The sequence below is a fragment of the Terrapene carolina genome, unplaced genomic scaffold (assembly GCF_002925995.2).
Source record: "Terrapene carolina triunguis isolate 2854851 unplaced genomic scaffold, T_m_triunguis-2.0 Scaffold17, whole genome shotgun sequence".
In the NCBI taxonomy this organism is placed as follows: Eukaryota; Metazoa; Chordata; order Testudines; family Emydidae; genus Terrapene; species Terrapene triunguis.
This window is the reverse complement of record NW_020664368.1, coordinates 5140920-5163754: the sequence shown is the minus strand read 5'-3', so window position 1 is coordinate 5163754 and position 22835 is coordinate 5140920. Positions and strand designations below refer to the sequence as shown.

The 22835-nt window shown below is 46.9% G+C and overlaps 1 protein-coding gene across 2 annotated transcripts; it reads left to right on the top strand.

The window, feature by feature from the left end:
* Positions 1 to 3046: 3046 nt before the first annotated feature.
* On the top strand, positions 3047 to 7014 carry LOC112103179 (protocadherin-8). Of its 2 annotated transcripts, none has more exons than XM_024194806.2 (3): positions 3047 to 5457; positions 5839 to 6048; positions 6553 to 7014. In XM_024194806.2, exons 1-3 carry the CDS (start codon positions 3243 to 3245, stop codon positions 6924 to 6926), a joined length of 2799 nt encoding a protein of 932 aa, XP_024050574.2. In that variant the 5' UTR covers positions 3047 to 3242; the 3' UTR covers positions 6927 to 7014. The 2 variants fall into 2 exon arrangements, with proteins under 2 accessions (XP_024050574.2, XP_024050573.2); XM_024194805.2 differs by having other exon boundaries at positions 3047 to 5702; positions 5841 to 6048.
* The last annotated feature ends 15821 nt before the right edge of the window (positions 7015 to 22835 follow it).

Genomic DNA, 22835 nt, shown 5'->3' with positions numbered 1-22835 from the left:
AAGCGCCTTCCTCGCATTATACCAACTCGTTTTAGATCGGTCGGTTCGCCACAGCTTTGAGTCAGATGCCTGAATGATCCGTGCCGTAGTGATTTCTTTGGTAGTTTGTGCCACTAAGAATTAGGACTACTGCAGCTACGTCCAGATATGAGACTAAAGCAAAGGTCATTCATTGGCCAAGCACACCCCGATTTCCGGATCAATGTGATTGTCAGATGTGGGGCCAAATTACCCTCTCATTTACACCTTCGAAGCCCTATTGATTTCAAAGAAGTTACTCCGGATTTACACCAGATATATCTGAAGCTGCCCAGTAATTATACCGGATTGGTAACTGTGTAATTGAAATCAGAATCCGGACTAGCGGGAACAGATTTTGGACCATTATCTTCAATTCCCTTAAAAATAAGCCAACTTTGTTCAATTTCCCTCTGGTCTTTTTTGCTCCAGTGAGGTCCTTTGTGTCCTCAGCTGAGGTTACGCAAAGGCTGTGAACACTGAGAAGTCGGTAGTATTAAGGCAAACTGGTAATTTAACTTGGCGATCAGATCTGGATGTCAGGAGAGGGCCTTTGTGGCTCACATGGAGCCCGATCCAACTTCCCTTGAAATCAATGGGAGTCTTTCCATTGACTTCAGGGGGGATCCGATCGGGCCCAGGGCGTGGCTCATGCGCACAGCTGGAACAAATGGACAGATGTTTCTATTCACTGTAAAGTACTAATACAAGTCAGCTTTGGCTGCATTAGTAACCAGCCCTTGAAAGCTCATAGGATGCCTGTTGTGACTAGGGCTATATACAGATGTACATGTAAGTACTGGCCAGTGACAAGTTCGTTGTCCTGCAGGGGTCCCATTAAGGCATGATCAGCCCCAAGGAGGAAGCCTCTGGTGACAGAGGGATTAGGGAGGACTCCAGCTACTAGCATCGGACATTCTAGTCAGACGGGCGGAGGGGATCGATATGTGTGGAACGTGGGCAAAGGGGGAGAACTATTGCAATCCGCGTGAGGGGAAGGTTACTAGAGAGGATGCCACGAGACCAATGTGCTGTTGAGGTAGATGCTTTGTATTTCCCATACACAATGCCTGCTGCAGCTGCTACGGCAATTGCTCTTTTTCATCCCTGAAATACACAGCGAAGGGACACAAATAAAGGGGAAGAGCACCAGGAGGCAGGGCGCTTCTGGGCAGCATTAACTCATGCCGCCTTGGGTCTGTAGACGTCTTTACATTTATAGATATACTCTAGTAAGGGCTCTCTTTCTTGCACATTGTAGGAAGCTTGGCGCATGCCTCTCCCCTAGTCTCGCAGCCTGATTCTGCTTTTTCGTACTAGCGTGGTAACCGCTTGAAGCGCTCAACCGAGCGGATACCTTTTATACAAAGTTTACAGATCAAAACAGCACTCAGTTCAATTTAAAGTGCATAGTGTCTTTTTCTTTCCTCATCGCGCTACACAAAATCACGATGTACCAATTGCAATGTGTATTTCTGTTTCAGAATGTGACCTAAAACGTGGAATCCATTCCACGGTCCCTCAGGAGAGACTATTTATACAATCTTCTCTCTTCTCCCACTGACTTTATTTGAATGGTCTCTTTCACCAGGACCGTATCTGATATCAGGTACGCATTCTCTTTGCCCGCTATTCCCCCACAGTGCTTAGACCTAACATGAAGCTGGGGGGCGATGTGGGGACCCAATGAATGCACGTTGCATGCGCTGTCTCAGTATCTCCTCGGACTGCAGGACTAGTAAAACTTGGCGACTCGCTGCTATGTCTTCATACTTTTCTAGGCAGATGGTTTAGTTCCCCAAGGTTCGTGCCAGGTTTCAACCTCATGCTGTTATTTTGTTCTTCTGGAACGAGACTAGTGTTGCTTCCCAGAGTGGCCCTATTAGGACAAAAAGAAAATCCTCTAAATAGGCGTAACAGGGCATCAGGAGGGATAGATCTTAAATGTATTTTAATATGAGCTGGGCATTGTGTGTAATTCAGCGCCCATCATCGTTTAGTCAAAGAGTTATGGCAGTGATTGGGAATGAATAGAGGGACATAATGGATACATGTGGCGTTTGCTCATTATATTCAACTTAGCCCAACTCCTCTGTGGAAACTGTTCAACTTTCTTTCCCTTTAGCTTGTCATAGTGAAATAATACAGACATTGGTGCCTCAAATGGGATAGCCTGCCATGCTATTATATTGCTACAGCTAACGAGAGCTTCATAAGCCTTTGATACAGTCTGATCTTTGAAACCTTTCCAAATCTCCTCAAGCTTATGCTAAATCCTATTTGGAACTTTTTTTTTTTTTTTGCCTGCTAGTGCCCAAGGCTTAAGAAAGCCACTTGGGCAGTGACATGCATACTAAAGCATCCTAGGAATATCTTCTGAAAGGCAAATTACAGGTCTGATCACAGGATCTCACGCGAGTAAAGCACAATTATGTGGACAAATTTGAATAAAATCAATTTTCAGTTAATCCTTCAATCTCGTTTAGGGGCTTGCTATGATGATCAATACAGAAATCAACGGAAAGAAAATCAACGCCCGCTATATATGCATTGCGCAACACTTTATTAATCGATAATCACAGGCAGACACGCATAATAAATACACATTCAAGCACGCATAGCCCAAGCAAGCTATTTCTCTGCGTTTTTAAGTGACTAGCTCAGAAGAGCTGATATTTGCACAGTAGGCACCTGTTCAACAGCAGGGTGCTGTAGTGGTAGCATTAACAAAACACTCCGCGCATTTTACTCCACGCTCCCTGTGCCAACTCATTTGCAGCTCGCCTTCAAAAAAAATAAGAGTTAAAGAAAACAAAGAAGAGATTCCCTAATTTTCCTTTCTTGTGTTCCTCTCTAAGCCTTTTCCACATTAAAGGGATTTTCTGGGAGGCATTCAGGAGAGCAGTGTGAAAAGAGTGCCTGCCATTGGCTGCTCGGCTCCGTAAAATTTGCATATCCGCGTCTATTAAAGGCCCCCAGGAGACGCAGTCCGGTTTAGAAGCTGGATAAACTGAGCCTGGCGCACCGGCATCGCTGGCACCTCTCGGGTTAGGGCAACTATAAGCAATCGGCTCATTTGCCTTGCAGAGCAGAGCATGCATGATCTGCACCTGGGAGCAGGAGAGTTACCCTCCCATCTCCTCCTGCTTTAGGGGCAGACTCACTTCCCTAACAGCTGGACAACCGTTTCTCCGCATCTTCAGCCCCGTTCAGGTTAGCAATTCATGGCAGGTGACATGGGTCTTGCTAGGGACAGGCGCAGCCTCGCCTCTCCGCCGCGCCTCGTCTACCTCTGCTGCCTGCTCTCGGTCACCCTCTGCAAGACGGTGAGATACCGCACTTACGAGGAGGACGCGCCGGGCACGGTCATCGGCACTTTGGCAGAAGAGATGCACGTGAAAGCGCCCGGAGAGATAAGTTTCCGCCTGATGGAGCCGTTCAGCAACAGCTCGCTGGTCCGGGTGCGGGAGGGGGACGGGCAGCTGAGCATCGGCGAGGAAGGGATCGACCGGGAGCGGCTGTGCGGCCAGTCCCTCCAGTGCGTCCTGGCTTTCGACGTGGTGAGCTTGTGGCAGGAGCAGTACCGGCTGGTGCACGTGGAGCTGGAGGTGCGGGACATCAACGACAACGCGCCGCGCTTCCCCCAGGCGCACATCCCGCTCGAGGTGTCCGAGAGCGCCGCGCCCGGCACCCGCCTGCCGCTGGAGATCGCCGTGGACCCGGACGTGGGCTCCAACTCCATCCAGAGCTTCCAGCTCTCGCGCAACAGCCACTTCGGCATCGAGGCGCAGCCGCGGGCGGACGGCGGGAAAAGCGCCGAGCTGGTGCTGCTGCAGGAGCTGGACCGCGAGACCCAGGCCGCCTACACCCTGGAGCTGGTGGCCCAGGACGGCGGCAGCCCGGCCCGCTCGGGCACGGCCACGGTGAGCGTCCGGGTGCTGGACGCCAACGACAACAGCCCGGCCTTCCCGCAGGGCTCGGTCACGGTGGAGCTGGGCGAGGACGCGCCGCGGGGCTCCCTGCTGCTGGACCTGGACGCGGCCGATCCCGACGAGGGGCCCAACGGGGAGATCGTCTACGGCTTCGGCAGCCAGGTGCCGGCCGAGGCGCGGCAGCTCTTCCGGCTGGACCCGCTCTCGGGCCGCCTGACGCTGCAGGGGCCGGTGGATTACGAGCGGCAGCGGACCTACGAGCTGGACGTGCAGGCGCAGGACCGGGGCGCCAGCCCCCTGGCGGCCACGTGCAAAGTCATCGTGCGCCTGGCCGACGTGAACGACAACGCGCCGGGCATCAGCATCAGCCCCCTGAGCGGCGCCCCCGCCGGCGCCGGGGTGGCCTACGTCAGCGAGGCGGCGGCGCGCGACAGCTTCGTGGCGCTGGTCAGCACCTCGGACAGGGACTCGGGCCCCAACGGGCAGGTGCGCTGCGCCCTCTACGGGCACGAGCACTTCGCGCTGCAGCGCGCCTACGCCGACAGCTACGTGCTCGTCACCGCCGCGCCGCTGGACCGCGAGCGCATCCCCGAGTACAACCTGACCCTGGTGGCCGAGGACCTGGGCTCGCCGCCCTTCAAGACCATCCGGCAGTACACGGTGCGCGTGAGCGACGAGAACGACAACGCGCCGCTCTTCTCCAAGCCCGTCTACGAGGTGGCGGTGCTGGAGAACAACCCGCCGGGCGCCTACCTCGCCACCGTGGTGGCCCGGGACCCCGACCTGGGCCGCAACGGGAAGGTCCTTTACAGGCTGCTGGAGACACAGGTCCTGGGCGCCCCCATCTCCACCTACGTCTCTGTGGATCCGGCCACTGGGGCCATCTACGCCCTCAGGACATTCAACTATGAGATCCTCAAGCAGCTGGACCTGAGGATCCAGGCCAGCGATGGGGGCTCCCCTCAGCTGTCCAGCAGCGCCTTGATCAAGGTGAGGATGGTGGACCAGAATGACAACGCCCCGGTCATCACCCACCCCGTGCTCGCCAACGGCTCCGTGGAGATCGGGGTCTCCAGCAAGGCACCTCCCGATTCCCTGGTGGCTCAGATCAAAGCCAGAGACGCGGATGATGGGGTCAATGCGGAGCTCACCTTCTCCTTCGTGGAGGAGCCGCAGCAGCAGCCAGAGCTCTTCGCCATCAACAAGAAGACAGGTGAGATCGTGCTCAGGGGGGACCTGTCCGAAGAGCTGGGGCAGGTGTTCAAAGTCATCCTCAGCGTGACTGACAATGGCAGGCCCCCCCTTGTCACCACAGCCACAGTCAACTTCCTGGTGACTGCCACGGCACCCTCCAGCAGCCATGAGGTGGCCAAGCCAAGCTCCTGGGAGGAGAAGGCTTTGGAGTGGGACATTCCCCTGATTGTCATCATCATCCTAGCTGGGAGCTGCACCCTGCTGCTGGTGGCCATCATCACCATTGCAACCACCTGCAACAAGCGCAAGAAGGAGACCGAGATCAAGAACAACGGGCCCCTGACGGAGCGGATCGACATCTCCCACCTAGAGAAGGGGATGCAGGAGGATAGCAGCCCCAGAGGGAATGCGTTTGAAGCGCGATCCTTTCCCAGCAAAGCTTCTTTCACCAACCCAGCCCCTTCTCCACCTGCAGAAGAAGTCTCCTCTTCTGAGACCAGCACTGTGAATGCCTGTCTCTACGAGGGTCAGAAACGACTTAGGGCAACTAACGGGGAGGTAAGATCCCACTGCACTTGTTTGTGCTTTAGCTTGGGGGACTGGAAGGAGGTATGGGGTGGTTTGGAAGAGGGGAATCTTGATAAGGTTGTGATGTTGACATATGCTTATTTCTCCCACACTCTCAATCCCCTCCAGCCCTATGCCTCTTCTCCTAATTATAGCAAAGAATCCACCCCACCTGTGGCCATCTGGAAAGGTCATTCTTTCAATACCATATCGGCCCGAGAAGCGGAAAAGTTCAGTGGCAAAGACAGTGGCAAAGGCGACAGCGACTTTAATGACAGTGACTCTGACATTAGCGGGGATGCCCTGAAGAAGGATCTCATCACTCACATGCAGAATGGTAAGGGTTCGGTCAATTTCACAGCACAGACCAGCTGCAATGAAAATAAAAACTGGCCCAGGAATAAAAGGATCTATCTATCTATCTATCTAAGGTACATTGAGCTGACTGGACCAGTTTTATAGCAGTCACACCATTTGCATCTTTCCAAGGCAGCGCTCACTGCAGGAGTAGCCCTGCCAGCATTTTCACAGCATGCAACTTAAGTATCTACGTGCATGTCGAGAACATAGTGCAAATTAGAAGCAGCTAGCCTATTATAAAATTCATTTTCAAAAAGCTCTTCCTGCTGACATACATTGTGAGTTAGGGCTTGCTAGCTAAATGGAATAATGATAGCTTGCAGAGTGTGCTTTGCAGCAGTGTCCTGAATTATTGTTCCTCCACCTCCCCCATCTCCATCTAAGCTTTTGATGATCTGGGCAATAACTCTCTGATGAGCTCAGAATTATGTGGCTGTTTCTCCAGCGATTACAGGTCTAAAGTTTTTGTTTGTATTTTTAGGATTATGGGCTTGTACTGCTGAATGTAAAATCCTGGGCCATTCGGACCGCTGCTGGAGCCCATCCTGTGGCCGATCCAACCCTCACTCATCTCCTCATCCCTCAGCTCAGCTATCCACCTTCTGCAAAAGCACCTCCTTGCCCAGGGACCCCCTTCGCAGGGACAACTACTACCAGGCCCAGCTGCCCAAGACAGTGGGTCTGCAGAGTGTCTACGAGAAAGTGTTACACAGAGACTTTGACAGGACAATCACGTTGCTGTCCCCTCCTCGCTCTGGGAGGCTACCAGAACTTCAGGAGATGGGGGTGCCCCTATACCAAGCCCCCTCGACTAGATACCTAGCCCCCCAGACTGACACTAGTGAGAAGGTTTAATGCTGCACGCTCCCCATCCAAGCACACACATACACGAACACTTCTAGGTCACTCTCAAGAGCCCTTAAGTTATTGACCAGATTCAGTGTTGTACATATAAATATGCAAGACGTGCCTTAAAATTGAAGTTGTTGGGAAAGATTTCCAATCACATTGATACTGTTTGGTATTTGCAAACAAAAAACTGTATGTAGTTAATGTAATTTTTATGAAATGTGCAGTATTTAATTTTTCCCCTGCCCTGTTCTTTTGCTTTTAGTTCACCTATGGCCTGCTATTTTTGTAGTGTTTTTAACCTGTATATTGTGTAATGTAATGTTTGTATATAAGGAAAATTCGTTATATTTTTATATAATAAAAGCTAAACAAATTGAAATTATTGCCAAAGGAATTGTCTGAAAGACACAAAATAATAATATCCTGAATTACTTAGAATCAAATAAGGGAAATTCCTCCTTCACAGTGTAATAATAACCTAAGAAACCCAGTGTATTGAGAAGTTTGCCTTGCCAACTGTGACCTGTATTTCTTGAGTCTGTGGTCAATTTCAAGTTAAATGTTATTTAATTCCATTTGGTTTCTGTAATCTGTGTCACCAATAAACACACTAATAAAGGTTTTGTGATGTGTTTGAGGAGTCTGCTTGTGGATTTCATCCTTCAAAGATTACAGCCCTCTACAGGTAAACAAAATCCATTTGTATAAAGAATTATACCTTAATGAAATTACTGTTATACTTTCAGAGTTACCCTTTACTTTTGTTGAGTGGCACCTTACTCCACATTTAGTCCCATTGATTTCAATAGCACCACTATTGGATGAAGATGCTACTTAACAAGATCAAGAACGGTAGAATCTGGTGGTAACTTAGTGTTCGTGGAATCTGTGCCATCTCAGTGGCCTATAGCCAGATCCTTAGCTGATGTAAATCAAGGTAGTTCCATTGAAACCAGTGGAGCCATGCTGATTTACACCAGTTGAAGAGCTAGCCCTTAGTCTCCCTTGCCTTAAAATGGTTTAGGATTTGATCCTGCAAACACTTATACACAAAAGTAGTTTTACTCAAGTGTGTAACTCCACTGAAATAATTGGATTTACTCATCTGAGTACAGTGTGTGTGTTTGTAGGCTTGGATCATTGTTATAGAACATTAATATGTATACACTAGATCAGGGATCGGCAACCTATGGCACGCGGGCTTGCCAGGGTAAGCAGCCTGGCGAGCCAGGCCAGTTTGTTTACCTGCTGCGTCCGCAGGTTCAGCCGATCGTGGCTCCCACTGGGTTTGCCGTCCCAGGCCAATGGGGGCGGTGGGAAGTGGCGCGGGCCGAGGGAAGTGCTGGCCGCCGCTTCCCACCGCCCCCATTAGCCTGGAGCGGCAAACCGCAGCCAGTGGGTGCCGCGATCGGCCAAACCTGCGGACGCGGCAGGTAAACAAACTGGCCCGGCCCGCCAAGGTGCTTACCCTAGCGGGCCGCGTGCCAAAGGTTGCTGATCCCTGCACTAGATTAAGAACAGAAGGCAAGACGGCCCAATATACATGTGTGATAATATGTCACAATATAGATGTAATAAAACTTTTTTTCAAGAGAAAGAAAAGTTTGAAAAAAATTATATTTCACTTTCAACACTACCCCCATGATTTCATTCTCAAATAAACAGACATTCTTGAATATTAAATGGAATGACATTTAAGAAGTACCAGGGGTGTAGAACAAGATGATTTTTTTTCCCTAGCCAGTTGTTCAAAAATGACCTAATAGCTTTTAATACCAGTGTTAACTTTTGCAAAGGACAGTTGCATACTCTGAGTTAAATTATACATGTGCACATGTTTTGCATCAAACAGTAACATTTTGTGCTAGAACATTTGCAAAAGGCAATGCATGTTGGTTTTATTTGCAATTCTTCAGTGAGAAAAGTGTAATATTAATGACTATATTCATACTGTCTCACACAGAAAACTTAATGACCTTTGAGTTAAAGATACTAGACTCTATGACCCACGAATGCAAATGAAAAGTCATATCTCATCAAAATTTCAGTCATCAATTTCCCTTCTCAACCTCACCCAGTTACCTTCCAGTCCCACAGTGAACATCTCTCCACCGTCATCCTGAACAAACACTGTGTTATGTGCTGACTATATAAACATATATGTGTGTTTTGAGAAGTAATACAGGTTTCATGAATTACATTGTATGTAGGTTTAATAAATTACATTGCCTGTGATTTTGTATCATTGTGTGTAAGTAAGTGAGGTGCAGTATCAGAAGGCCTGATCCACAGCTCACTGAAGTCAATTGGAATCTTTCCATTGACTGGTTCAGGACTAGACTGTAAATGGTGAGTGTGCTGTATGTTTTTCTGTAGTGTTTGGGAAAATTTATGTGAATGGGTGATATGTATCATTGGTGAGTGTTCTAAATTTGGTAGTAATAATTATGTAGCAATTACAGAACTGAAATTTGCATTACATTATATTTAGGGTGGAAGTTAAGGCTGCATGTTGGTCACTAAGCAGTGTGGAACTAAATCATTTTATTGACTAATTTTCCATAGCTCAAAAGAGTAATTCTGAATGTAGTGTAATTAGTTCTGGTGGATATTGAAAATGAATCTCTTCGTTAAAATTGGAATGCAGTTCTAAAACAGTTAGGAGTCCTTAAAGGAAAGAAACTAGATTATATTGGTGTGACTTCCTTAACTCATATTTAAAGCAGTTTCACTGTATATTTTGCTAATATGTGCTCTTAACATTTTTAACAGACTACACATTTTCACCATATATTAGCTTTGTGCTGCACTAATAACCCTATAATAAACTCCTAGACAAACTAACCCTATAAGCTACTTAAAAGTCTGATTCTGTGTGTCAAATTCTCTGCTGGCATAACTCCACTCACTGCAATAATGTATTGCCAGCAGAGAATTGGTCCCAACAAGTCTATCACTATGTTCAAGAAAGGAGGACTGGATGTCCCATGGGGATGGGGATGGACTAGCTCACATCTGGTCCATTTCATTGTAGTATATTATGCTGCACATACAGAAAAAATGACTACCGTGCAGGTGCCTCACTCTGCTATATGACTGCTACATGGGAGTTCATTTCTACGTGACTAAGGGATTGACTCAGAAGAGGAGTTGGAGTCAGAGGACCATCTGCTTTGCATAACATGCCCCTTTTCAGTGCACTGGAACTTGTGATGCAAATGTTATCATAAGTTACTTCGGTCCTGTTTACAAAGTTGTACCTCTCTTTGAACAGATCACAGGGGGGGTATCAGTGGGGCCAGCCAACGGTCATGCAACAGGGATTAACACTAGGCTGCCATTGATATGGGAAGTGTTAGCAATGGGGAAAGGCTGGGATCTATGGCTCACTTATTCCCATGGATCTTGGCCTTACATGACAATAAGCAGTCTTGGCTGTGGTTGTTCAGTTCTATCACCAGACCTGAAGCCCAGAAAAAAAATGCATCTCTCTGGATGGCTAAATCCACCTTCTATATTGTTATCTATGAAAGGAACAAAACCCACTAATATCAGATGTCTCTGACACATGCATCATCCACAAGACATACCCATATTTTTGTAAATATTGTCCTCCAACATTGCTTTTCCAGTGTTTGTAATCACCACTTGTCACGTTATGTCTTCATCAGGCCCCTATCCTGCAAACTCTTACTCAACCTAGCAGTCTCAAAGAAACCAAATTCTGCCATGAACTTCAGTGGGCTTACTAGCATGAGAACTAGACACATGAGTAAAGGTTTGCAAGATGTGAATTCTTCAGATCACAGACCCTGGGTGAAATCCTGGAAATCAATGGGACTTTTGCCACTGACTTCAATTGGGACAGGCTTTCACTTCTGTATTTGTATTTGTCTAGTAAAAGTAGTGCTTATTTGTGGCATTACACATAATGATAGCAATGAGGGCCACAGTTAGTAGTGACCAAAAGTCCCAATGGCTATTCAGTGACATATATGAGTTGGTGGGCTCAGTCTAGTTCTTAGCAAACAGCTGTTCACCTCTCCCAAACTGCCAGCAGAGTTGGCATTTTTGTGGCAGGCCGGTCAGAGAAGACAAAGACTGAATGAGCAATGAGTTTAAACACCCTGGAGATGGTCCATCCATAAATTAGATGAGGCATAAACGTGGCCAGAGGAAGGACTGTTTTGATGGTACACATTACAAGTTCTCATACAGAGGTTTAGCTGCAAGGCAAGTGATGGGCTTGATTACAGTGCTGTCATCTCTGGATTCTACCCACAGGAATAAAAACCACTCAAGAGAGAGGTGTGTGAACACAGGGGGTATGTAGCTAGGGTTGGAGGGGACTCAGCCACCCCCCGGCCTCAATCTCTTTTTTGTCATTTTCTAAGCCACCCCACCACCAGTGGGCATGCCCAACTCGGGCAGGCGAAGCCCTGTGTCTGGCAGCACCAGGGCCAGGAAAAAGGCGGGGAGGGATTGGGTGGGACACCATAGAGAGTAGGGGCCCTGCCTGTATGGGAGGGACCTATTTGGAGGGGAGAATCCTGAGGTGATCGGGGGGGAAAGGGGTCACAGAGGAGGGGGATCCTGAGATGATTGAGGTAAAGTGGGAGTCCTGGGGCAAGGGGGGCTCCTGAGGTAACTGAGGTGGGAGAAGGGGGTGCCAGAGAAGAGGGATCCTGAGGTGACTTGGGGGGGAAAGGAGGATCTTGGGGGAAGGGGGATCCTTAGGATGTTGGAGGGGAGAAGGCAGGTCCTGGTGGAGGGAGGATGTGATGGAATGGGGGTGGGGGAGATGGGGTGTCCTGTAGGAGGGAGGGATCCTGAGTGAGTGGGGGAGGGAAGGGGGGGTCCTGTGGGAAAGAGGGGATCCTGAAGGTATTGGGGCAGAGAAGGGGTGTCCCAGGAGGGTGGGACAGGGCCAGAAAGGGGGGTGCAGCAGGGCAGGGCCTCCACGCTAACCCAGACATCAAGTGACACTGTGGCAGGCTCCTCCAAATCTGTGAGCAATGAGAGTCAAAGGGCCAGAGCGGGAAACTGGGCCCAGTCCCGCTGTGCAGTTAGTGTGGGCAGTGGCGGATTAGCTACAAGGCCCACAGGGCCTGTGCCCAGGGACCCCGGCCAAATGGGGGGGCCCTGGAAAAAATCCGCCACCAGCGGCGGAAGCCTGGAGCCCCAGCCACCAGGAAGGTGGGGTGGGGGAAGCCCTTGCGACCCGATTCTGCTCTGTGGCAGCAGTGCTGGGTGGGGGAAGCCCCTCCCTCCCCAGCGGCCCCAACCCCCTCCCCGTAGCAGCCGTGGGATGGGGGAAGCCCCTCCCTTCCCAGAAGCCTCTGACCCCATCCCTGGCAGCAGCTGTGTGATTGGGGGAAGCCCCCCCTCCCCAGAGGCTCCAGACCCCATCCCCAGCAGAAGCCGCGGGATAGGGGAAGCCCCTCTCCCCTCTGTTGGGCCAGTTCGCCATTTTTTTTTCACAGTTGCTGTTTCCCTCCATTTTGGTCCCCTGTTCTTGTTCATTAGTCGGCACTCTTTTTGAGCTAAGGTGAGGGAAATAGTGGCAGGAAAGAGTCATGTGATATGGGTAATCTACCCAGCAACGGATTATAAAGGAACGGTGCACACAGTATCAAGGGCTGTCTGCCCCAGGGGCAGCTGTGCTTGCAGTATCATCAAGAGAGAAGAGGAGAAGACTTCACTGACCTGCCCTGCTACCATCCTGTTCCTTCCTCTTTTGATCCTGATCCTGTGTGGTGTCCCTCCTGATTCTGTGTAGTGTTCCAAGTGGTCCTTGGTGCCGTCGTTTCCCGGTGGTTGTTTGTGTTCCAGTCGTAGTCCATGATCTGTGGTGTTGCCGGTCCCAGTGTGTCTCTGTGGAGATGGTGATGTACTTGATTATTTGGTTTTCTCTGTACCCACTTATTTGTTCTGCGGTCCTGGCTTAATGCCAATATTAGGGTGTTAATTACTGAGTGGTTTTATAGTTTGTGGTGGTTTGTTTAATAACATACTTGGTTGTTTATGCTATACCTGCCTCTCCACTGCATTATTGGATAAAGGAATCACCACTGGTGATAGATACAGTGGAGGAAAGACCTGTGGCAGGGAGGGGTCCTTTATAAATATTGCCTCCCTGGGTTAAGCGACTATTCTTGTAGTTTTTTCCAGTTAACACCTCCTCCCAGTGGCCCCCAACCCTGTCCCCGGCAGAAGTCACGAGGTGGCAGGGCAAGGCCCCCCCACAGCAGACCCCGTCCCCAGCAGAAGCTGCAGGGCAGCAGAGCAAGCCGCTGCGCTCGACCCGCTCTCTGGCAGAAGCCCCAGGCAGGTACAATGGGAGAAGCCCCAGTGCCCCAACGCTGGTCCCCTGCAGAAGCACAGGGGGTGGAATGAGGGGGGACCATGACTGGAACGGGGCGGGCCCCAGAAAAGGGGCAGAAAGGGGTGGGGCTGTGGGCAGGACCGCAGGTGGAAGGGGTAAGGAGGGGCACTCCTGGTTCTGGCCCAGGGCCCCAGGAAACCTTAATCCACTTCTGAGTGTGGGATGGGCTCAGTCCCCCCAATAAATACCTTCACCAGCCACCTATGATGTGAACTATTTCCCAGGAACATTTGTGTTTAAAATGGCATCTTTGTGAAGCAGATTCAAAACAGACCATTAATTCATGGCAAGATCGGGGGGCTCGTAGGGGGTTTTCCACCAAGCCTGCTCCGAGTAATAACTGCCTTTAGGAACATTCTTTAGGAAACCCATCTCCCTTACAAGGGAATCTCTCAGTAGCATATATGTAGGAAGTGATATATTTTAGACTATAGATCTGCAGTGCTTGGCAAGGAAGGGTCCAATGCTCTTAGACAAACCGTGGACATGAATTCCACTGGCTGAAATGATTTACAGTGGGTGGGATTTTCAAAAGAGCTCCACATAGATCTAATTCTGCTCCCATTGAAATCAGTGGTAAAACTTCCATTCACTTCAGTGGAGACACTGAGCATTTTTGAAAATCATGCCTAGATTATTGTTAGTAACCTCACTGAGAACACTGAACTGAGTATACTGACAATATAACGCATACAAAGATTTCTCACCAAAAACTAGTTCCCAACTCATCAAGACAATATTGAATAGCCGGGCCACTAGAAAGCAAGCAAACTCTCATCCTGATGTCCATGCCAATATATTGCAGAAGTAGGAAAAATCTACACTGAGGAGTAAGTAAACCACAGCATGGCAGAGGCAACCACCAAGCAGTAGTTTATTTCTGCCTCTGCCTCAGACTCTTCCATGTGACTTTGAGCAAGTCACTGAGGGTGCATCCAGCCTGCAATAAAAAACCTGTGGCACTGAACCTCAGATCCTGGCTCCAGGATTAAAAATAGCAGTGTAGACGTTCAGACTCAGGCTGGACCCTGGGCTCTGAGACCCAGCCCCCTTGCAGGGTTTCAGATGAGCAAAGTCAATGAACTTCAGGGGAATATCTAGAAGGCAAAGAAGACCTACCTTCATCCTGCACCTAGGAAGTAAGCAGATAGCTCATTTGCATGCATGAAACTGGGATCTCAGCCAACCTTGTTTGGAAACACTGAAGAGGACTTTGAGTGAGATAAATTTCTTTAGTCAAGAGGTTAACCCACTGTGACATTATCTGATTAAAATATGACCATGTAGATCATTGTTGCTACCACTGTTATATAATTGTAACAAATCTTATACAGTGTGTTAAGTAAGGCATCAATAGACAGATCCAAGAACTTTGCAATTGTTATATATATTTTATTCCTTTAACCAATTTTAACTCTCACCTTTCTTTCTTTTTTATAAATAAACCTTTAGATTTTAGATACTAAGGATTGGCAACAGCATGATTCTTGGGTAAGATCTGAGTGATATATTGACCTTAGTGTGTGGTTGGTCCGTTGGGATCAGAAGGACCCTTTTTTGATTAAACTGGTTTTAAGGAACCATTCATCTGTAAGTCTAGTGTTTTGATGGTGATACAAGGACTGGAATACCTAAGGAAATTGCTTTTCTGACTTCTTGTTAGGCAGTGTGGTGAAACAGAAGTTTACTTTTGTTGCTGGTTTGATAAATCCTATGGGGGATTAACTACCAGTTTTGGGGTGTATCTGCCTTATTTTTCAGCAGTTTGTCCTGAATTTGGCATTCTCAGTTGTGACCCACAGAGGCATGGTTATACCCGCTAGTTAAGTTTAGTCTCCAGAAAGCGTGTTATGATTTTGTCTGATATGTAACCATTTGTTTCTAATGTTCTTACTCACTATCTCCTGAATCTCTAGTCTTTGATCATTCATTTATTCTCATTGTCACTATAAATATACCCCAGTTCTGTGGAGTTAAGCAAAGTGCTAGTCCTGAGATGAATCTTACAACCTGCAAACTTGCTGGGAACAGCAGGCCTGGTATTTCTGTGAGGGTTCAGTGGAAAGGGGCTGGACACTACAGGAAACACTCAGAGCGGGTTCGGGGGTTGGTGTGTGCCATTCACTGAACTGCACACAGGAAGCAAGGCCTGCAGAGGTCTGGACACAATGTGTGTGCTGCCAGAGGCTGCTGGTTTTAGGGAGCCAAGTCCCAGCAGGCACAGACAAGACTTCTTCATGCTAAGGACAGGAGGTGGTGAGGTGCCTGAAAACCTGGAGAGCATCACAGGAGATGTCAACAAGAAAAGACCAGGAATCACTGGGATTAGGAAATGGAAGAAGAGAACAGATCAAGAAACAACACACAACATGTAGCTCACTGGGAAGACTTGATTTTATTTGTGTTGATGTATGTTATCTCTTCCTGGCAGACCTCCTTTAAGATGGGATAAAAGGGATTGGTAACTATTCTGACAATCACTATTACTGCCTACTCTAGATTCTATAGTTAAAAAAACTGGAGGCAACCCCCCGAGAAAATGGCCTGATATTCACCAGAATATACACAGTTCCCCTTCAGCAGCTGATGGCCTAAAGGCCCCCAGCAGGGGCGGCTCTATGTATTTTGTCGCCCCAAGCACGGCAGTGAGGCAGGCTTCGACGGCATGCCTGCGGCGGTCCGCCAGTCCCGCGCCTTCGGTGTACCAGCCGCCGAATTGCCCCCGGAGCCGCGGGACCGGCAGACCTCCCGTAGGCATGCCACCGAAGCCTGCCTCACTGCTGCCCTCACAGCAACCGGCAGGCCGCCCCCCGCGGCTTGCCGCCCCAGGCACGCGCTTGGTGCACTGGTGCCCGGAGCCGCCCCTGGCCCCCAGCCACCAATATTATTTTGTAGAACTGCCCCCTAAAAATAACTCTCAAATGTTGTCAACTTCATACGAACACCAGCAAAGACAGCGAGGCTCCATTTCTCCTGCAACAAAGATCCTTCTTCCTTTTTATTCAAAACAAGTCAGTTACATTTAGGGAAGTCAAAGAATCCTCAACCTGACCCTTCCAAAAACCCTCTGGCACATCTTAAAAGCAGCTTTGCTTGACAACTGACTAAAGGACAACATCAAAAAGCAGTAACAAACACTGGTGCTTGTCCAGAGGCCTGGTCCTGAAATCTTTTTGCATGTGAATCTCCTATTGGCTTCATCTCAATTTCGACTTCTGGAACAACTGTGCAGTCAGCATTTTCCAACTGGCGTACAGTGAGATTGCCCAGAGACTCCAAAGATCCCCCCAAGCTGTGGCACATGTAGCACTGATCCATCTGATCTGTGGATTTAAGGCTTGATTGTGCAGCGACACAGCCTCAATAGAACCCACAGATCTATTAGGGAGGCCCATCACTGGGAAAAATGTGGGGCCAGGTGACATGAGAAGTAGGATTCTGCTGGGGTTGATGACAGCTACCGTCTGTTGACTTCTGTGTATGAATTCAGCATGCTGCTGAGTTATGCATGATGGGATGAAATCTGATATACCCCATAACGCAGAGCATGGCAGCATGCCAAATTGAAACACAGTAATTAATAACACCTCGGTCTTACATAGCACTTTTCATCCATAGATCTCAGACCATTTTCGGTTAATATTGTTAGCCTCACTTTACATGGGAGGAACACTAAGACACAGGAAGATGAAGTGATTTGCCCAAGATCCTACAGTAGGTCTGTGACTAGAACCAAGATCTCATTGCTTACAGGCCAACACAAAGTCTACAATACAGCCACAACCAAGATAGAGGCAGCTGGGTCCACCAGAGAATTACAACATGAAACAGGAGCAAAGGGGCTTCCACCCTCTTAATATGAAGGAAGAAAAGACCATCCCCATAGCATGGTCCACCCCAGCCAAGATCACTTGGAGGCCTTTCCTCTCTGCTTGTCCTCCTGGCCCTTGGCTTTCCCGTATGATGCTAACAGGCAGGTTTAGTCAAGACATTCAAACAGGCTTATAAATTCTGCTCTGGAGCCCATCATGGTTAAGACTTTGTTAGATTTTATCACCTCCACGTGACCTGATTTTTATTGGAGGTTGTTTATTTTATTTTTTTATTTTATTTAACTGCACAACTGATTATCCGTGTAACAACTTTAATCAATTATCTGTGGCAAAGAACTTCTATGCAAGTTAATTAGCATCATTCTTCCCTGACCTAGCAATATCTGATTGCATCATAGAAGAGCTTAACTTTGAAATGGCAACACACTTCATTAAAAATAACTAATAGCTTCAGGGTTTAAAGATGTAAATGTTCATTTTCTTAATGAGAACAAAAGGAGTGGGGGCACACACAGACTCTACCTGTCTATATTCATTATACTATGAACACATGGGATGACTCACATTTGCAAAACTCAAGTTTAATTAACAGGCTTATTTTACAATGATATTTCTCATTACACTAAATTAAATGTTTAAACAGCCAGTGCAAACATTTTGATCAAGACAAACATGCTTGCACGGTGCTAGTTTAAGCATTTAATTTATTATAATCCTTTCCATAGGAAATGCCTTAGAAGTTGGTTTTTGCACCATGAAAGGCCATTAGTATTATTTCTTCTGGTCATGTTTAATCCAAGACCATCAAAAACGTTAGGCGTGAATGAAATTGGACTGGAAGCAATGGTGATAAATGAGATAGTAAAGGAATTTTCCTTCTTCACTGGCTGCTCCGGAGCCTGCGGCAGGTGCCAGTTCGGTAGCTAAGCTAAGCTCTGTCAGGTTGCATTGTCATTAAGAGATCAGACAGAAATTAATCAAAGAATGTGTGTGAGTCCAAAGCATGTTTTATTCTGTGATCTCTTACCTTCACCCCATCTACCCTACTTCTGTTCCCCATGGGGACAATTTCTGGAGGAGATCTCATGCAATAAGTGTGCTTTATTTTAAAACCCTGTAACCACCAACAATTCCCCTAGGGATAATTTGATAGATGTAAATCCCAATGAGATAAGAAGCACAACATCCCAGTGCTGTGGGTTGCCTGTGATGAATAATGTGGCCTTTGGACTGATGGAAAAACTCCAGTATAACTGCCCATCTGCCTCCTTTCAGGGACAGGGAAGCCAGTAGGTGGCGCTCTAGTTCTTGCAATCTTTGACCTGTTTGACATGGACAGTCCAGGACACAAAGGAAGTGAGTGGATTTTTAACTTACAAAAATAGTAATAAAGATAATTTAACAAATGAATTGAGGCGGCATCATGATACTTCTGCAAATCCTACTGCATGAAAGCTGAAAAGCAAAACCATAGGTTATTCTGTAAGAAAGAAGCAAATACGATATTACAAAGCTTTAAAATTAACTTGAGTTCCTTTCAATTTTATTACATTTCTGCCCTTGACTGAATTTGTGTGAGATGCTAGGCTGACTGTAATGAAATCAGAACCCTTCTTTAGGCCCACAGAACAGGTGTAAGCTTCCTCTCACTGCCCCACTAGGGTGCCTTGAATCCTGGAGATATGCGAGCTGGTTCAATCTCTGTTAAGTCCTTGGTCTTTCCTATGAAACTGCTGAGAAATGTGATTATTTTTTCTATGTGTGATTTGGACACCTGGTTATTGAGTCTATCGACTGCTTTCACACAGGCTGTCAAACAACCATCAAATCATAGAATCATAGAATATCAGGGTTGGAAGGGACGTCAGGAAGTCATCTAGTCCAACCCCCTGCTCAAAGCAGGACCAAGCCCCAACTAAATCATCCCAGCCAGGGCTTTGTCAAGCTTGACCTTAAAAACCTCTAAGGAAGGAGATTCCACCACCTCCCGAGGTAACCCATTCCAGTGCTTCATCACCCTCCTAGTGAAAAAGGTTTTCCTAATATCCAACCTAAACCTTCCCCACTGCAACGTGAGACCATTACTCCTTGTTCTGTCATCTGCTACCACTGAGAACAGTCTAGATCCATCCTCTTTGGAAGACCCTTTCAGGTAGTTGAAAGCAGCTATCAAATCCCCCCTCATTCTTCTCTTCTGCAGACTAAATAATCCCAGTTCCCTCAGCCTCTCCTCATAAGTCATGCACTCCAGTCCCCTAATCATTTTTGTTGCCCTCCACTGGACTCTTTCCAATTTTTCCACATGTACTATCTACCAGGCATGTGAGCAGGCCCCATGTCCTATTCCATGGTAGCAGGAATCTCCTCCACCCCCTACATGGGAGGAAGTCAGCAAGAGAGTCCTCAAATTACCATGGAATTAAAGCTGCAGAGAGAGAAATGTAAAAAAGGATTTGGGGTGCTGTTTTGCTGATGATCCTATTTTCTGATTTTCTATCCCATTTACTATGTTTATTCAGTTTTGCAAATGTAGACCATGCAATATTATGCAGCCATGTCAACAGAATGACAAAATAAGAATGATCAAACAACCAGCTATGAGATGCTATTTTTCCAATAAAATATTAAACCGAGATAGTTAGGCAAGTGGAAGCAAACAATCCAGCCTTCCTTTTATAGGAAAGATAATGGTTTTGACCAGCATCATTCATTCATACTCTCTCTTCCTCCTACAATATAAAGCCACAAATACACTGGCACTGATGTAAATAATTGTAGTATTTTGGTGCTGTTGAATTTGCCTGCATAGTCACTCCAGTTTAGTACATTATTAAAAGGTGAATAATCAAAATTAATAAGTAATTCCCTTTAGGGAATCTAATTATGTTGCAAAGAGCACTATCAAAATGCAAGTTGTTGATCTATTTAGTCAGGTGACAATGAACTAGAAACCAGTCAATGCAGTGACTGGGTCATGCTGAATTAGTCCTCAGCGAAGGAGAACCAAATAAATATTTCCTGGCTTTACCTTAGTTGAATGATCACACACCAGAGTTGTTGGGTTTGTTTGTTTGTTTGTTTTAAACAGACATCTTAAATATTCAGATACAAACTACTGAATCTACCCAAACTGCAAAATTAAACTCAGGATCTGCTTATGATCTGACAAATATTCTGCCAGCAGGTCTCCATTTATTTTTGGTTTTTTTCTGCTTCACAAATCACTGCTTTTACAAAAACTAAGCAGATTAACAAGCTGATCCCTCTGCTTAACTAATTGGCAATTGGGAACAGCAAAAATTCATTCAAGTTGGTAAGATGGTCATTACAAAAATATCAGCTGAGTTTGGAACCTGGGGGTACAGTCTTTTTCCTAGGATACTCAATGGGCAGCTTTATCTAGGCCACAAAAGGCCTTAGGTATTTCTTAGTGTATTCAGGTTTATTCATCTATTGTTTCCTTAGTGTAGATATTCAGTATATCTTTCCAGCAGGCAAGAAACTGAGACTTCTATATACAAGTTTCATCTGCTGAGACTTTGGGGGAAAAAATCCCATTAGTTCATTCTGGTACAGTAGAAGCAAAGTGTGAAAAAACTCCAAATATGTAGATTTAAAAAATAAAACACAAAACTCTTTCTTCCCTAAAAGGGAGTTGGGGAGATGAGTAGGCTACAGAAGGTCTAGACTTTGATTGTCGAGATGTCTAAAAAGAAATGGTGGCCTGGGGTCATTTTAATCAGGTTGCATGTCAGCTTGCAAAATCTCTAAATTAGCTACTGCTCGAGGAGATAAAGATGTTTTTATTTCTTGAAGAATGCAAACAGATTGCTGTGACATGTTCTCAGTCATTATGACAGATCAGATCCACTCTTTGTGCTGTGAGTTTGAGGGAAAAATCAGCCACTCTGGTGATTCCTACTGAGATTTGGGTATCTCCCAATTTGTAAGAGACATTGACGGAGTTTATAAAAATCCTTCTGAAAGTGAAGTTTATATGCAAAGACTCTGATAAAAAAGATTGACCGTAATTGGGTAGCAAGTTTCTTTCACATTTTTAATAACCTCCGGGCCTTCATAGCAGTCTGATGAAAGGGAAGTTGTGAAAAGAAACAATCTGTATTTATGCAAAAAAACCCCAATCATATCTTGAGTTGTGCAGAAAATGACAAGAAACCAACTCAGCCTTTAAAAAGAAGGATTCATTTTCCATTTTCTTACTGACTTTTTAAAAACTAAGTTTCGTGGGTGGATTTCAAGGGAGCCAGGATAGTTTAGCTGGTCGATTAGCCACAATCTCAGGAGTCATAAGACCTACATTCTATTGACTAAAACTCTGCCCCGTGCCAGTGTGTAGCCACTGATTTTGGGTGCCCAATTTTGGGATGCCTGACTCAAGAATCATAGGCCTATATTTTCAAAAGTGGCCTGTGACTTAGGGTGCCCAATTTGATGTCTCAAGCAGAGCACCCAAAAACTGAGGCATCCACATTTTTTAAACGTGTGGCCTGTGTCTCAGGTCCCCCATTTGTAAAATGGGGCTGATGATATTTACATACCCGTACAAATTGCTTTGAGATCTATGGATGAAAAGGCACTAGGTACATGTCTTTTGGGTCACTCCTTTCACACGTTGCAGTTCTGTCCGTGTGTAGCTTCCCTACTATTAGCAGGGAAATAATGAGTTGTGAAAAAAGCAAATCATAAGAAGTTTTAATCACAAAGGACAAGGCAAGGAGGAATGTCACGAAAGGTAGAAGTGGCTATTTTTAAGTGTACTCCTAACAGACCATTGATGGACCAACTGTGTGAGAGTTCAGGATAACAGACTACAGCTAGTTAACCAAGGGCTCAGTTCTGACTCCAACTATGCACCTGTGAAAAGGAATTAAGAACCTCTCTCCTTATGTGTCTACACAGGCTACCCAGAATCTGGTTTTAGGTCTGTAGGCCTCAACCCATTTGCCCAATTACTCCCTTCCCAGAGCAGCTAGGTTGGGAGGTGCAGAAGTGAGTGAGGAATGGGTGAAGTCTTGGCTCCACCATCTATCTGGTGGCCAGGGCAGTTGAGCCAAACTGTAAGTGGATAGTAACTTACTATTGATGTATGTCCTAGGTATCTTCCCTGGGAAAAAGAAAGAAGCAGGAGAGGAGTTGTGATGCTGAAGTATGTCTGAAGCCAGGGCCGGCGCAACCCATTAGGTGACCTAGGCGGTCGCCTAGGGCACTGCGATTTAGGGGGCGGCGACCGCGGCAGTATTTCTGCGGCAGGACCTTCCGTCGCCTCTGTGGGGGGGCGGCATTTCGGGGCGGGACCTTCCGCCGCCTAGGGCGGCAGAAAAGCTGGCAACGCTCCTGTCTGAAGCACAGTTCATCCTGGGAGTAGTGCAGCTTCCACACCACCCTTTGCACAGGGCTATGTGAAGTTACAGTCTAGCCCCAAGGACGTAGAGGAGTTATTTAGAGTGCTACATGGGGCTAGAATTAGAAGTTATAGGGTTAAATTAAGAAAAGAAAAACAGGATACCATGAGAAAGTCACACTGGCAGAGCAATGGTTGTTTGCTAGTTTGCTAATAGGTTGTTTGCTAGTTTTTCCATTTCTATGATTCCACAAGTGAAAAGAAGCCGAGATTGTTTCCTCCTGATGCAAACTGCCACTTGCTTTCTCCCAAAGGCCCTGCCAATGACAGCA

Bases quoted from the DNA above. Each gene is read 5' to 3' on its own strand.
- LOC112103179 (XM_024194805.2), top strand. From the start codon at position 3,243: ATGGCAGGTGACATGGGTCTTGCTAGGGACAGGCGCAGCCTCGCCTCT. The intron at 5,703-5,840 runs GTAAGATCCCAC...AATCCCCTCCAG, and splicing joins TTAGGGCAACTAACGGGGAG to CCCTATGCCTCTTCTCCTAA. The intron at 6,049-6,552 runs GTAAGGGTTCGG...TTGTATTTTTAG, and splicing joins CATCACTCACATGCAGAATG to GATTATGGGCTTGTACTGCT.